The 16911-nt window shown below is 42.2% G+C and overlaps 1 protein-coding gene across 3 annotated transcripts in view; it reads left to right on the plus strand.

Moving 5' to 3' along the window:
* The first annotated feature begins 1797 nt into the window (after positions 1 to 1797).
* KDM1A (lysine demethylase 1A) overlaps positions 1798 to 16911 on the plus strand; it is a 53059-nt gene continuing 37945 nt past the window's right edge. For 2 of the 3 annotated variants that reach the window (XM_075774232.1, XM_075774234.1), the window contains exons 1-4: positions 1798 to 2154; positions 4911 to 5076; positions 10004 to 10063; positions 14323 to 14456. In XM_075774232.1, the coding sequence (XP_075630347.1) occupies positions 1867 to 2154; positions 4911 to 5076; positions 10004 to 10063; positions 14323 to 14456 (648 nt within the window). In that variant the 5' untranslated portion in view covers positions 1798 to 1866. The remainder of the gene's footprint in view (positions 2155 to 4910; positions 5077 to 10003; positions 10064 to 14322; positions 14457 to 16911) is intronic. The other variant, XM_075774233.1, reaches the window with a different exon arrangement.

A 16911-nucleotide genomic window follows, 5' to 3' on the forward strand; every position in this document is an offset into this window, starting at 1 on the left:
TTCAGAAGAGTAAATAAATGTGTCAGGTTTTGAGTTTGAGATGTCGGTTGGTGTAAACCTATGGAACATGTATTAAATGTGCTCTGAGAAGACCATTTGTCTCACCCATTAGGTAAAACATACTCAAAAATTAATTTTGTGGCTATTTCAGAAATTTGGCTTAACACACACAAAAGGAAAGTGGGATAATGAAGGAAACGCCAGTTCCTATGGAAACTTGAAATACTTAGGCTTAGAGGCGAAGGTAGTATTGTTGTGGTAATTGCCTGTTGCTTCCTTTTCTTCCCTGTCACTGTTTGGAGTTGATCACTACAGTTCTCCCAGCTGGATTTCGTCATCTAACTCCTCTGAACAAGGGTTCAGAGTTGATCCCAGTCTTCGGCAGTCACTTCTCAGCACTGGCATTGTCTGTCACTGTGTGCTGTTGACCTTCTGCCTGTCCACACACTACTACTGTGCAGGCATCTGAAAGCATCAGCTACATGTTGCAGACATTCTGCAGCCTCTAGTTGCTTCCTGTGTTCCTGAGAACGATCAAAATCACACCTAAATCTTTCTGTGCAGCTGCTGCCTTCCCAGGTATCTAAATCCTCCTACAGTGTCTATGCAGCCACGTGACCAGCCAATGCAAACCAGCTTGATGACAAGGTATGTCTAGTAGGATCAGCCACGCATCCGTTGTGATGAACGACCAGTTTTGAGGAGAGGCAAGAAAATTAGCAAGAGTGGGCTTTTGTTTTCTGTTACCTTTAGCTAATAATGTTCAAATATTCAAGGCAAGGGAACCTAAAGCAGAACATCTCTGGCAGTACGCCCCACACAGGCATCACTGGGGTTGGCGGGCACTGATCAGCAGCGTCCTGCCGAAAGGCTGATAGCTCCAGCTTCCCCTTCCCTGCCTCACCAGCTTTTTCTGGTGGTGTAAGCAGAAGCTTGAGAGGACAGGGTGAGGAAAAGTCCAGCCCAGACCTTGGAAGGAGACAGGAGGACTAAAATTGAAATGCTTTATGGAAATAGGCACAAACTGCCACTCCCTGGCAGCAGTCTTGGCACATTCCAAGGGACTCCATGAGTTGTGCTGTGGACATACATCCACACAGAACTGTTATGGCTACAGGGCTTCTCACTTTTCTTGGTTTCCAAGAGGTCCTCCCACTTTGTATCTGAATTAGATGTGTAGGCAAGGAAACTGGAAGAGATGCATGCATGGGTAAATTTGTCTGATGACATGAAATGAAACTGCAATGTCAGCTTGCTAAAGGGATCTAACAGAGGTGCTCGGGAGGCTTACAGTACCCTGACCCGGCAATGAGCTCTGCGGGGCCAGACAAGTAGTGGGGGGGCTCCCCTGGAACATATCTGAGAGAAAAATAATGATCAGTGAACTCGAGGCAACCATTATGTCTGCAGGAACAGTAACGGCTACAGCACGCTGGCACCACCGGCAGTGAGACTGAGACGCGGTTCTCACGGCCTCCCTCGTTGGGAGTCCTGCGACCAGCCCAGGAGATGCAGGTCTGAGGTGGTCTCACAGATGGTGTCCCACTTCAGCTTCTTCCGCGACTGAGCCGCCCTTCAGCGGGCGATTGCCTTCCTCCTGCCGGGCTTGAGCTCCTCTCGCTGCAACGCGGGTCGCGGGCTGTCGCGCTGTGCCGGTGTCCCGCTGGGCAGATCGGCCCTAACAGGGGCCCTGCGCGGGGCGGGAGGGGGGGGGGGGGGGCCTGTGGCCTGCTGCGCACGCGCGCCTGCGGCCGGCACGAGCGCCCCAGTGCGCGCGCGCCGCGGCCCGGAGGTGACGTCAGGAGGCGGTGCCGGCAGCCCACTCGCGGCCTTCTTTGTGCGGGGCGGCGCGGCGCGGCCGGGGCGATGCTGTCGGGAGGGAAGAAGGCCGCGGAGGCGGCGGCGGCGGGCGGCGAGGGCGGGTCTGAGGCGCCGGTGCCTCCGCCCGCCGCCGCGGGGGCCCTCGGCTCCTCTGCCGAGAGCGGCGGGGCTGCGGAGCGCACTCCCCGCAAGAAGGAGCCGCCACGGGCCTCGCCCCCGGGCGGTCTGTCCGAGCCGCCGGCCGCCGGTGCCGCCCCTGCGCCCGGCGCCGAAACCACTGGCATCGCCGAGACCCCCGAGGGTCGCAGGACCAGCCGCCGCAAGCGGGCCAAAGTAGGTGTGGGGGAGGCTCGGGCTACGGGCCTGGCCCCGCCGGACCCCGCTGGCCTGGAGCCGCGGCCGGAGTGGGGGGTCTGGCGGGCCGTTGGGCTCCGGCCGTTGGGCTGCTGGGCCCCGCCCCTCCTCGGGGCAGCTCTCGCCGCCCGGGACGGCTTCCAGGGAAGAGGCCGGCGGGGCGGGTGCCCCCGGGACCGCTCCCTGCCTCCGGGATGCTGCCCTGAGCCGACCGCCCGATCGGGCTTTACCGGGCGGCGCTGGTGTGTGGGGTGGGGGTGCTGCTCCGGAGAGGCCAGTCCTCCTCCACGATAAGCTTGCAGACGTGCAGGAAGCTAGTGCGGATTAAGGTCTCATATTGTCATAGGTCACCTTCATAAGGTCTGGGGAAAACTCGTGCACTATGACAAAGGAGAGCAGTCTGCAACAGTCCTCGGAACTTTGTAGGGCTTCTTGGTCAGATACTGAGCAGTAAAAAAAAAAAAAAAAAAAGCCCCCCCCCCCCGCAAAAAAAAACCCCAACACCCTACCGTTGCATCTTATGCAACGTTCTTATGATCTTATGTTTTCCAAGCACGTTCTTGTTGTTACTAGGGGTATATGGGTGCAGCTTGTCTTGAGGCTTCTGTGCATGGAATGATGCTGGTATTGCAATGCTATAAAGGTAGTGGCCACACTCACTCCACTGTTCTTCAGCTTCCCTCAGTTGGTGTTGGAGAGTTGAGCCAATGCTGTGTTAATGGTGAGATTTAGCAATGAGATCTAAAGGCTATAAACAGCTTCCAATAATTTGGGCCTGTGGTATGTAATTCTCATATGTTATTCTGAACATCTGAGAACATTAACATTTTTTTTGTGAAACTTTTTCTTGGAAATCTTGTTGCAGAAGACTTTGAAGATCTTGGCTGTGTCCAAAGCTGAGTGTGTTTGATATGGAAGCTGAAATTACTTCTAGGAACTCGGTTGAACTGTAGCTGTGGCATTGAATGTCTTGCTCTTCAGAGCTCTTATATGACGTGATAGCTGGACTCATCCTTTGCATATAGGAGCTGTTGGGTAGGTCAGTCTGGTGCATCTTTTAAACTGAAAGAGAGTTGATGTAGATTGGACATAAGGAAGAAATTTTTTACGATGAGGGTGGTGAGGCACTGGAACAGGTTGTCCAGAGAAGTTGTGGCTGCCCCTGGCTCCCTGGCATTGTTCAAGGCCAGGTTGGATGGGGCTTTGGGCAACCTGGGCTAGTGGAGGGTGTCCCTGCCCATGGCAGGGGGGTTGGAACCAGATGATCTTCAAAGGTTCCTTCCAACCTAAACCATTCTGTGATTCTTTGTTCTTCAGAGGCAGCATACCTGCAGTTTACTTGCTTGATAGTGGTCTGTTAACAAGTAGGAATTAGCGCACTATTTGTGGGTTGTATTTTGGTGATCTTTCTCTGCATTAACAATACCCATTTGCTAAGAGCATTAATCTCTTTTAACACAGTATATCCCCACCATCACTTCAGGCTAGCACAAGGTTGCCTTACTGCAAATGTTAGTGGTGTGAACCGAGTTGGGGATGGTATCCAGGTTAAAAATAAACCTAGGGAAAAGCTTAGGGTGTTTTTATTGGACTTGATCTCTGAAAGTTTTGTGAGCTCAAGGAGGATGGGAGACTTAAGAGAGCCTTAAGGCAGAACTAGTTTGTGTTGGTTTCAGATACCTGTGATACTATACTTACGATGCTGTGGGATCGTTTTAACTTGCTTCAGAGTGGGAACTCACGAAAGATCCTGGTGGTGCAACATTTGCTCAACAGTGTGAAAAACTGCATGTGCTGGACAGGGTGGAATGTAAATATTTGACAGATAGGAGATCATAGGGTGTGTTAGTGTTTTACTGAATTTAGACTTTCCTATACATGAGCTTCCCAATGCTTTTGTCATCTCGCGGTAGAAGTTGACCTGTAGGATGTTGGAAGTACACCAACTGCTTTCTTTTTATTTTTCCCTGCATATTGTGCTGCATATTGCATATGCTGCATGTTGTGAGAAGTGCTTTTTTCCTTTCCAATAGATAGGGAAATTCAATGGCAATATACAAAGCTTTCTTACCTTGGAAAGATGCTTGGTTTATTAAACAATATGAGGTGCTTCCCTTCGAGGTTATTTCTTGGGTTTCCACATTTCTTTAAGTTGGAGCGAGTCTTTTTATCTGGTAACATTTATTTTTACAGGAGAACAGAACAAAACATATATGTCAACAAAGATTTTTCTCTTTTTTTTGCTCTTGTCTTGAGCTACTACTGTGACCATCCTGGAGAGGAGGCAAATGTGATCCCCTGTACCAGGGCAAGATGAAATCTTGTGCGCAGTTCTGGTCACCCACGCTTGACAGATAAATTCAAGTTGGAAGATTGGATTGGACACAGAGGCAATTTGTTATCCCTGAGTTTGACAGGGAGGTGAAGGAAGGGAAGAAAACTAAAGAGGTTAAATGATGATATAAGAAATACACATAAATTATGCTTGATATGAGTAGAAAGTTCCTACTATTGAACAGGTGGGTGCCGAAGACATTTTTTTAGTGGAGGTAAAAACAAGTGGAATTTGTTAAGCTGTTTAAGATTTTATAACATAGTAGCTGTCATAAGACTGGAGAAGGTAACTCAGGCCTTTTCTTCGATCTGTAAGCAATTTTGTTGCTTGCAATGTTCGTGTTAGTAGTGAAACTTAGGGACATCTTCAGTGTGTTTATCCTCTGTTCTGTTTTTTACAGGTGGAGTATAGAGAGATGGATGAGAGTCTTGCAAACCTGTCAGAAGATGAGTATTACTCTGAAGAAGAGAGAAATGCTAAAGCTGAAAAAGAGAAAAAACTACCACCGCCACCTCCACCAGCTCCTGCAGAAGAAGAGAATGAAAGTGAGCCAGAGGAGCCATCTGGTGAGTAAAGAGAGACCTTCTCCTCTGACACTACTTACCTGTTTTATTGCCAGAAATTAAGCGGGGTCAGGTGCAGCATCATGAATCCTGTGTCTGGTTTTGAATGATTGTTCTACACTGTTTTCTTTGCTGGCCCCACATGGTGGAAGGAGGGGGAAAACACAGAAGAGCAGCCTGGCAAAGATGGGAATATGCATAATCTAATTCCAAACTAACCCAAAACTCTCATACTACATTCTCAGGATCCTTATTGACTTGTCTTTGGAAGCTTATTGACCACGATAGGCTCTTTGGCACTTAGCTGCCACACCTGCTTGTGTACCAACATTCACTTATTCCCCTGAGAGAAAAGAGGTTAGATTTTCTGGGAGTGTCACTATGCAGGAGAACAAATTTAATCTACAGTGATTCCCGTGGCTTTAACCTACGACTAATCTTAAATTCTGGTTGGATACTGTTTGCTTAAACTTCAGTGCTTTCCTCATTACCTTTGACAGACTTGTAAAGCTTCACTTTACATTGGAAAATTTTTTGGTCAGTCTTGTTCAGGATGCAGCTTTTGAAATTTATGGTGTTAGCAGTACCCTATCCATTCTTTACCTCTGTTGTGTTTATGGCTACCACCATTAGTTAGGTCTGGTGTTGGTATATCGCAATCTATAAAATCATGCTTTTGCAAAGTTCAGCTGTCGGAGAGATTTGATGATATGATGTGTGTGCTGATTAGTTTTAGGCAATAGCTGAAATTTAGTAGTTGAACTTTTGCTGGTTCATCACTGATGTGAGTAACTGTTAATCTTCAGTTCTACTGCTCTTAATTGGGTTCTTTTTGGCTGGCAGGTTTGAGAATGTAGACAATAGGACTGACATTAGTTTGGGGATACTTACCTTCAGTATCAGAAAATATATTAAAAGCTGCGAATGTGTTTTATCTCAGGATTTGCCCCTGTAATCTCTCCTCAGCTGTGGCTGTTAGCTTCTGGCTTGATACAGGAATACTATAGCTCATAGCCTTGACTGAAATATTTGCAATGATAAAAATCCTCCCCACCCCTAGTTGTAGCTGATATATTAAAAAAGGAATTTTAATAGGTGTAATTAAGCAAGTATCTTAAGTTTACTATTTAATTTAGCTTAGACTTTGGGTTCAGTCCTTGCAACCTAATATTAATACACTCTTGATATATCTCAGATGCTATTTTGTGCCTCTAAGAATGATTATTGAAATCAGTTTGAAACATAATAATTGAAGTACAGTGTTTTATCCCGTGAAGGAAGAAACGTGGAAGATAGGCAGTGGTAGACTCATGCTGTTCTATATTCACAACAGTCTGTTAAGCAGTTGTTCTGCAAGCACTGTATATTAGTTGTCTAAATACAACCAATTTTAAAACAGGCTATATCTAGCTGCCTAGAAGTAAGTAGATTTCAGGTCATCATATCCTTTCTTCATTCCTAGAAAACCTGTGATATGCATCAAGCAGTGAGGTAGGAAGACGACAAATTTTCAGTTGTCATTCCATAGCAAGTCTTGCTGTAGTTTTAAAGACTTCTGAAACTATATACATTGGTGGATCTCTCTATCTTTGTCTTTATTAATGCAGGTGTCGAGCATCAGGTCATCTTACGCTGGCTGTTAAAGTGCATTGTAACTTCTAATGCAAACAACCATTAGCAGGAAGAGGCATGGAGTCTGCTGTATATAGAAGCAGTGTTTATAATTGAGATTTTCTCTCTCTGACATTTCTTTGAAGCAAAAATATAAGTGCTCACTAAGAAATATTAAATAGGACAGTGATACTAGAGCAGGTTTGCATATTGAAAACTTAACAAAATACAAAAAGTTAGCTTGTGTGTTACTGTTAATTTATTCTCATTGCAGTCCTTAATTTCCTTGTATGTTTAAAGCCTGTGAAAACATAGGTAATACAGTAGAAGTGTAAAGCTGTCATGTTATAGATTATGACCTTTTGTGTTGAAAAGCTTAATTGTGCAAACTTAAAAATGTAACAGTGACAGTAGCTGGTATTTCATTAGTCTGTCCTCACAGACAGTTTACAGTAGAAGGATATTATTAAGTATCACACTTCAGGTGACAGGGAAATGCTGGTCTTACTTGGGGTAGGTTCTGTTAATGTCCTCAGCTGTGGGGAATTCCAGATGTTTTGGCTATGCAGATTGTTACAGTCTGGATTTGCAAGATTTACTGCATGTTATTGCAGAGCAGTTTTAAAAGGCGTAACAATATTTCATGATTAAGTATCTCACCTCTTTGTTACTTGAGACATATTATCTGACAGCAAAAAGCTTCAAGCTCACTTTCAGTGCTGATTGACATTTGTGTTCTTGTTTGCCAATATCCCTTTTGAAATCAAGGAGCTTGCTTCTATAATTTTTCTCCTCTAAGGATCTTTTTTTGTTTGCCCTCACCAAATTGTATTTTAATTTTTATAGCTTCATGAAGATTTTCTTTACCTGCTCTTGTCTTTTCAGTTTTGTCAGTGTTCTTACTTTGTGGTAATCTTATGTTTCTAGCTGCTGTTTTCTGAGGAAGTGTGAGACTGAATATCATCCAGGTTAATGTCAAATGAATAGTCAAACTAGTAGTGCTCTGTCTCTGTTTTTCATCTGACTTCTTCTGTTTTCCTAATTAAATTCAGTACTCGGTGGTAATCGTGTGCTGCTATTCTTTATTTTAAGACAGTGGATGATTGTATGAAGTGGACTCCTTATAGACCTTCTTCCTGATTGCTGTTCAGCTCACAGTCTATTGGTCTGTTGCCTTGAGCCTTTCAGCAGATTCTGTTCCTGCACATGTATTCAGCTGAAATAATTTGATGTTAACATGGATCAGCAGTTTGCTTGCTACTTTGTTCCTTTGCAGATGGAACATGACTTTCTTACCGGGAAGGAGAGGCCATCTGCACTAGCAGGCCTTGTTTCCACACTTCCCTACTCAGACTAGGTAGCGTTTAGAATTGTGTCCAGCAGGCAGTAACAGTATTGCTTTTTCTTGACCTAACACTGAAGTTGTTTTAGCTGTTACTAACAGAAGAGGAAGATACTGATTTCATTTTTGTAAGTAAACTGAGAGCAATTTTGTCCCCCTTACTCATTGTCAGTGCTAATTCAGGGATAATGGATGTCACAGGCTGATGTCAGCATCTTTTCAATTTCTTAAATTATGGAAGGCACAAGTGTAACTTTTCCTGCAAATTAATGGCCCATGTTGGAGCATAAATATTAATGTTTGGGTTGTGTTAGTCTCTCCCAAAATGGAATGTAATGTTCCCAGCAAAATAAAGGACTTACAGAGTAGGTGAAGTGAGGAATTTTCTCTTGTTATTGCAGATATGTAGAATCCTGATTTGGGGACTTCTGAGGCCTGTCAAAATACAATTATTCTTTATGGTCTCTCTTTCGAGTTTCTGAACTTCCCTGCTGGTAGACTAATCATATAAAAGTACTGACTATTGCTTCTCTACTGCAGCTGAGTGTAAATGGCTTTCTTGTTTCAGTTCATATTTTATTTTATTTGTAGGTGTGTAATGTTACAGCATTCCAGACATTAATCCAGGTTATCAAAGTATGAAAATGTTTGGTTCACTTTCTGTGCCTTGCTTTAGGGGTTAAATTTGTAGTTCAGATGGAATTCATTGAAGTTGGTGTATCCCCTCAGAGCCTCAAATCATATTCTGGCAAAATTCTCCACTCAATCCCAAACTCCAAGGAGTAATCTTAACAATTGTGTGTTCAGCCTCAGGTTAGACCTTACTCTTACCTGTTTGGAGATGACACCTTAATCATTTGTGCTCTAGGAAGTGACTGCTCCATTTGCTACCTTGACCTCAGCAGTCTGTTTCAGTGAGGATTTGTTTGGACTTTAGAAAATACCCAATTTGCTGACTGTTGAAGCACATGGTTGAATGGAGCCTTGGTAGAGGAGAAGCTAGCTGAACAGTGCTCAGATGTCTCTGTTCCACAGCTTCCTGCTCTCTGGAGGTGACAAGACTTTAGCAAATATCTGACTGTGGAAGAATATCGCTTACAGGCTAAACTTGGAGCTAGCATCTGTGAAGATTAGCAGTGTGTTAGGTGACCTATATTAGCTTTGTTCCTGCAGGGATGCACTGTTTCTGGTTGTGTTGTAGGCCTGTTAAGGCTGCAATTTAGAACTTACATGCAGGCTAAGGTAATTTTGAGTCTCCTTCAGATCTTTTCAGATGAGTGCTTTGCCTTTCCTCATGTTTCCAGCCCTTGGGTACGTTGAAAGACTGATGTCTTTCAGTGCTGTGTATTGATCATATTACTGATCAATGGTATTGACGTGTACTTGGCTTCAAAGGTGGTCTTCATGTGTTAGAACATTGTTGGTGTATCAAGGTTGCTGAAGCCAAAATAAGTAGTCTGAGCCTTTCAAAAAATGTTGTCATCAAGCTTCAAGGAAGGGTTTATGGCAAAAAAAAAAAAAAAAAAAAAAGGCTTTCTTGAAAGTAAGAGGCTTTTCAGAATGGTTCAGATTATCCCCTTGCATATGGGGAGACTCGGGAGTACCAAGGGCAAGATTATCAAATTCTTACCGTTTGAGATATGTAGAATCTGATGGTACCCATCCACCAGATCTTGGCAGTAAGAAATGTAATCTTATTCAAATCTGAGCTGTTAATGAAGTTGATCATAAGTATATTGTGTACTTCTTTATTTCCCATAAAGTCTGATGTAAAGCGTTCCAGTAACATGGATAACACTTTAGAAGACCACAGAATTTGGTGCCCTGAACCTAGGTTCCAGAAGATGGGATTCTCAGAAAATGGGTATAGTTAGTTGGTGAAATTTAACACCTAAAACGCCAACTGCCGGGCCTTTATGTCCAGTATGATTTAACTTATGGAGTAAGGTCCCTGAGTTCTCCTCTTTCCTTCCACAGGGCAAGCAGGAGGACTTCAAGACGACAATTCTGGAGGGTATGGAGACGGCCAAGCATCAGGTGAGGGTGGCGTTTGATGCTTGCCACTTAGTAGCAAGAGCCGCCAAGTTAGGGATTGATGCTTGCAAGTGCGCATGGGTGCGGTTGTCCAGAACTTAGCAAGAGATATAGGAGTTGTTTACCCACTTGTTAAAAAAGTGAGAGGTATTTTCAAATTTCAGTTGAGGTCTGTACCAACTGCGGAAAAGGACAGTAACCTATGTTGAAATGCCTCAGGCCGATCTCTCATCCCTCCACTCCTCTCCATGTTTAGAGGAGTCCAAACATGCAAAAAGATACTTCTTACCTAGCCAGTTTCTACCACCTAGAATGACACTGAAAACCCTGGGCTTCAGCACAGTAAACCTTTTTTCTAATTTGCTGAAGAAACATAGCGTGGAGTACCATTTTGCTCCTTTGCTTTTGTTTTTTTTTATTTTGAAGGCGTTTGTGCTTGAGCTGTATGCCAGTGGTTAGCCCATGAGATTTATCTGTTGGAGGTTCTTAGTCTGCTTCTCAGTGGACTGGATTGTGAATTGCATTTGCCATTTGACCTCAGCTCTGATGCAGCATGCATTTATTGCTTAAGTCACAGAATTGGTGTCTTTAGTCTTAAGTACTTAGAGTGCTACTGAAAATCTTCCTCCAGCTCTGCCACTTTTGCTCTCACTTGAGGATTGAGGATTAGGGTTTTAAGCAAAGAAGTTGAAGGTTCCAGAACCTATTCTGTACCTCCAAGTTGCTCTTTTTGAAGCAAATATACCTTTAAGATACTCATCTGAGAGTGCATCCTTGCTGTTCTAACTAAAGGAGCTTAATTATGTCTTGGATCGTACCACTTGCACAGAATTTCTGGCTGTTACAGATAGTGGGCTTAAGGATGCATTGCCTATTTCATTTTTAGGCAGGCATTGGCTGTTTGGAAATTCTCCATATTTTGCATTACATATATATATGCTGAGGGTATGCTATAGCAATTGGCTGATTCAGCAGCCAAATAACTTTCCTTCAGAGTGTTTTTCATCTGCAGATGTTTCAGTAAGTCTTTAAATGAACAGCATCCCTCAATATTTCTTCTGCGGGGAAGAAGATAATCAAAACCAGGACATTAGTTGCTGATGTTGAGTGTCAGGAAGTGGCAAGTGTGTGTGTGAATGTGTATGAAGAGGACGTGAGAATCCAGTGTAAGCAGAGCCATTCCTACAGTCCTTAGAGTTGCCTGCCCCAAGGAAAGCGTGTGTAGTTCTGAACTGATACTCTCTTTAATGTGTTGCTTTCATGAAACACAAGCCCTAAGAGGGAGGATTTAATCAGCCTGAAATGGATTTAACTTTGAGCTGTGTAGTTGGAAAAGTAAATTCAAGGACATTTAGTTCTTATAAAATCTTCCAGTAGTTGGGCTAAATAAAATATCTTCTCTAATAGTAGTTAGACTTTTTCTAAATTCTGGTGTCAAACTCTGTCATAGAATCATAGAATGGTTTGGGTTGGAAGGGACCTCAAAGGTCATCTAGTTCCCACCCCCTGCCATGGGCAGGGACACCCTCCACTAGCCCAGGTTGCCCAAAGCCCCATCCAACCTGGCCTTGAACACTGCCAGGGATGGGGCCTCCACAACCTCTCTGGGCAACCTGTGCCAGGGCCTCACCACCTTCACAGGGAAGAATTTCTTCCTAATATCTAATCTAAATCGACCCTCCTTCAGCTTAAGGCCATTCCCCCTTGTCCTGTCACTCCATGCCCTTCAAAGAGTCCCTCTCCAGCTTTCCCGTAGCTTTTTTTTTTTTTTTAGGTACTGGAAGGTGCTGTAAGGTCCTCCTGGAGCCTTCTCTTCTCCAGGCTGAACAACCCCAACTCTCTCAGCCTGTCTCCATAGCAGAGGTGCTCCAGCCCTCTGATCATCTCCGTGGCCTCCTCTGGACTCGCTCCAACAGCTCCATGTCCTTGTCCTGGGGCCCCCAGAGTAGGATGCAGCACTGCAGAGGGTTCTCATGAGAGCGGAGTAGAGGGCAGGGAATCCCCTACCTCGACCTGCTAGCCGCACTGCTTTCGATGCAGCCCAGCATACAGTTGGCTTTGTGGTTTGGTTTTTTCCTAAATACCAGTGCTCATCCAGAGCTATTCTGACATTTTAGTTTTAAAGTTCAAGTATTGTCATAAAAGACATGTGGCCTTAAAAAAAACAAAAACCAAAACAACCAAAAAAACCCCACCTTGGAGTTCTTTCCAAGGCTGTTAGGAACACCACTTTCTCTGGCTTCTCAATTTGAAGAAACAAATTGCAAACCTTTTAAAGAAACTGGTGAGTTGCCTTAAATCTGCATGTCTGAGAGTTTCATGGTACTTGTTCACTGCATGACAGTCAATGCTTTTTAGCAAATATCTGGAGAAGGCACATTCATTTTAACATAAGTCTGTAAGAGAGAGTCAGGTTCAGCATTTCAAATCTTTTAATTGACCATTCTCTGAAAATTGTGCTGTTGAGTTTTTTGCTAACACTTGATGATCTAGGACCTTAATTAAGATTTGTTAACATTAATATAGTATCAGAGAATTGGTAACTTTGATTTACATGCACAGTTTTACAGGGTTCGTAGTTTAGCATATGCATTCACATATAGATGTTTGTCCAGTTGGTCCAGTGTTAGACTGAAGGGCTACAAAAGGCTAGGGAATGTTTATTGCTGGAGCAGCTGAAGTTCTAGCAGAGCTGCAGGTTTCTATTGCATAGCTGAGTATGAGTGTCAAGAAGTGTTGCGGGTGTGTCAACTTTTCCTATTGTTAATTTAATTTTACTTTCTTGCAGTGCTCTGTACCCTCTTTTACTAATTTCCTCTTGCTGTAAAATTCCTGTAAATGATTATAGGCAGTTTTCTTTACCTTGGGTCATCACACAGATCATCTAATCTTTGTTTGTGAATGAATTTTGTTAGCTTCACAACTGTTTCCTTGCTTAAATTTTGTTCTTCACCTTTGGGATGTAAAAATGCTTGAAAGTTAAAGTTGTGTGTGGTTGCATCAGAATTCAAAGAACAGAATTCCTTTCCCCATACAGTGACGTGTACCTCTGCACATTAATTTCAAATTGTCAAACAGTTTTCTTGGTTAGTGTAACACACTGCAAGCTTATATTTTTCTTTGATATTTATTGTAATCTTTTGAATAATTCCAGTTTCAGCAAATTATCTTAATCTTACTGCATTACTTGTGGGGTTTTTTCCCCTTAGGATGTATTGGCTTATATCTTTCCAGATCGAATGTCCTCTCCTCTGTCCTGATCTTAAGTAATTTCCTAGCACATAGGAGATTTATATTGTTCTTGCTGTATATCACATCTTAGTATTTCATTTTGCTCGCTGTGGCCTCCAGATTTGCTTTCTGCACTCTACTTGTGCACTTTGTGCAGCTGTGTCTTAGTTTGTTACTTTATATATAGTATAGCATTCAGATGAGATTGAGGAATGTAGGGTATATAACTGTATTACCAGTGTTTGAATTGATAGAAGTACAGGTGCCTTTATGAATGAAATCTTTCCGTAGAGAAAATGTCTACTGTATATGTTCAACATTAGTCTTTTATATGTGGAGCATTTAAAAGGAGAAGTCAGAAACCTGCAGTTGTTGAGTATAGGCAGCACCTGGGGAGGGAACACAGGAAAAGCATAAGTAGGATTGTATTTCATTGCACTGCCTGTTGTGAATATATAAAATATGCAAAAGGACAGGTTAAGATGAGTTCCTCTAGCTTGAGGAGTTCAATGCAAATGAAACTTCTAAAAGCAGGTGAGAGGAAGACTGTAGGCATTGTGCTTGTATCTTACAGATCTTTCGCTTTGAACGTATTCCAAAATGTTTTTCATATTCTGATAGAAACTAGAAACTACACAAATGAAGGACAGCATCTAAAGCAGTTATGTTTTATTGATATTATATATGTGTTATATATAATATATATTATATTGATATGTGCCCCTGCCCCCTTATTTTTATCATTGTTTGGGGGTTTTTTGTTTGTTTTGTGAGTGTTTTGGGTTTTAGTTTTTCCCTCTAGTATAGCTTTTTTTGTTAACCCTAGACGATATCTGTAATTCAAAGAACTGTTGACTTGGGAACGTGCATGTCCTGCAGAAGTAAATAAAAGGACTAAATGAAAGCATGACATGAAAATGGCCACCACATCACCTCATGGCTGGATGCACTGGCTAGGAAGGGTAGTGTAAAAATACTTGTTTAGCAGTTCCTTTTGCAGTGCCTGTAGACAACTTGTCTTTTTATTGTAGGTGTGGAGGGTGCAGCTTTCCAGAGTAGACTTCCACATGACCGTATGACATCTCAAGAAGCTGCCTGCTTCCCTGATATAATCAGTGGGCCACAGCAGACTCAGAAGGTGTTTCTATACATCAGGAACCGCACCGTAAGTTTATTGTAAAAGTATTGATGAAAAAAAAGAGTAGGACATTTGTGTACCTTGTAAAGACTTTTTGGCAGTTACCATGTCTAACAGTTGGCAGATTTTTTGTTTTTGAGGTGGTGAGGTTTCATTTCTGAACATCCAATCATGCTTTAAGTTGCTAAGGAAGGTGTTCTCCAGTTCTTGATTGAGGCAATGCTGTGAGGCAGCATAAAGATTCTGTAGCATATTTACAGTATCCAAAACACGGTCATAACAACCATCAAAACAACATGATTCAACTAATACAGCTTTTAAAAAGTAAACAAACAGAAAGCTGGTGCAAATGTTCTATTACTTGATCTTAAAGAAGTCTCTATAGAATACTTAAAATAATATTCAATCAAATACATTGTTGCTTAGAATAAGGCAAATCTCGGAGCTGTTGGTTTTTTGCTTTGCTTAGTATTCAGTTGCTGTAATACTGAGACATCAAGCCAGTCATGTGGCTTATTCTCAGAAAAGAATAGTTACTTTGGCAGCTTTGATTTCACGAAAGAAATTGTAATGTTGAAGAAATGAAACCGCTTCTGAATGTTTGTAACATTTATGCCCAATTCAAAACTTCCATGCAATTCAAAATATAGTAAGAAGGGGCAATATTAAAATAATTCATTGGGGAGTTCATTCACTTGAGTTCAGGCAAGCATGTCTGAAGTATAAACCTTAGTAAAACTTAAGCTGTACTATTGTGTTTTGCAGATGATGCTTTTAAATTGTGACAATGCTTTAGGTTCCTCAGCACACAAACAGGGTTCAGGGCTTTTTCCTGTACTTAGTAAAGAGTGCTTTAGAAAACTTAAGTCATGGTAGAAAAATTAACAGTAGGAAAGCAAGAAATATTTTGAAAATTGCTTTGTTACCATATTTAAAAGAGAAAAGACCTTGTTCGCCATTCAATTTTTTTCAGACTTAAGGTGATCAAGGGGCATCACAGTGTATTAACCGTAGTACCACCCAATGCTTAATAACTTAAAGAAGTTATTTGAAATTTATGCATGGTGGACATTTTTGTGCTAAGAGTGTGACTTTTGCTATTCCTGTGAAATCTCCCTCTAATCAACCTAAGTTGTAACTTTTGGGAAGTCGCGAGATGTGTATAAGCAGACCGAGGCAAGCCAAAAAGTTTGAAAAACAGTTTGTTCAAAATGTATAGAGAGTAATCCTTTTGCAAACACATTAGAAGCAGAAGAGCCTTCCACTGAAACTAATAAATGACTGGGATTTAAAGGAATGCTTGGAAGGGGTATTTGCAGGGCTGCACTACAAAAGCTGCATTGTTGGTCTTCAGTCCTTACTCGCTGTGGAGGAACTTAGAAGTTCCTAAGCAGGAATCCCTTTCTGAGTTAGACTTGTGAGGGGATCTCCTCTGGTCAGGATAGCAGAGGTTATGGAACAGCAGATGAAGCAAATGGTAATACAAACTCAGTGCTCAGCAGAGCCCTGGAAGAGCTGTGAACTGCAGTGTGCATCCTTGGACTTACAGCTTGCACAGTACCAAGGGATTTGAAAATATTGAAGAGGGCATGCACACCCAGAGTTCACGGAGGTTAGAGTTAGACTAGTAAGCCTGATATTTCCAATTTGCCTGGTAATGAGAGGAATCAAGAATTGAATGAATGACCTGGTAAGTAAAAATGTATTGTTGAAGGCTCACAGTAGGTTTTATAAAGGGAAGACATCCTTTACAGTCCATTGGAGTTCTTCAAAGGACTCATGAGAAAGTGAACAATGGAGATCTACTTCATGTGATCTTCTAAATGAATCTTCCCCCCTCCCCAAAACAAAAAACCCCACCAACCAATCAATGAAAAAAACCCTAAAACAGTAAAAGCTCATGCTAAATTACAGTTGGCTAAAGCAGATCATGAAAATTTACAAAGCAGAATGTAGGATAAATGATCTATTGTGGCAATGCAGGGCATTTGTGGTTTGAAGCCTTTAAAATCTCTAAAGGCCTGCACTGTTCTGTGTATTTGTGGAGGGTCTAAAAATCAGAATTTGTAAAGAAATGGTCTTTTGCTGCACATGCTAAGTTATTTTAGGTAGTAAAATGAGGACTACAAAAACTGAAAAGGATGAAGACTCTTACAAGTAACTGGGTGATGACATAGCAGATGAAATTAATTTTAAATAAAAGTAAACTAATGTGCGTAATGAAAGTAATTGCATATATACATACGTAGAGATTTATATTAAAAATATAGATTATGGGCTTTGTACTCTTCCAACTGAGAATGGAATCTGAGCATTATTGTATGTAGTACTACGAAATGGTTAGTTCCACACTCAGAAATGATCAGAAAGAACATTGTTAAAAATCACTTGGAAAGCGAGTAGAAGAAAGTAGTATGCTAGAGATGAAATTTGCCTCAAATTGCCTCCCAAATTATATGGAAATTCTTTCTTAATCTTTCCT

The sequence above is a fragment of the Balearica regulorum genome, chromosome 22 (genome assembly GCF_011004875.1).
Source record: "Balearica regulorum gibbericeps isolate bBalReg1 chromosome 22, bBalReg1.pri, whole genome shotgun sequence".
NCBI lineage: Eukaryota > Metazoa > Chordata > Aves > Gruiformes > Gruidae > Balearica > Balearica regulorum.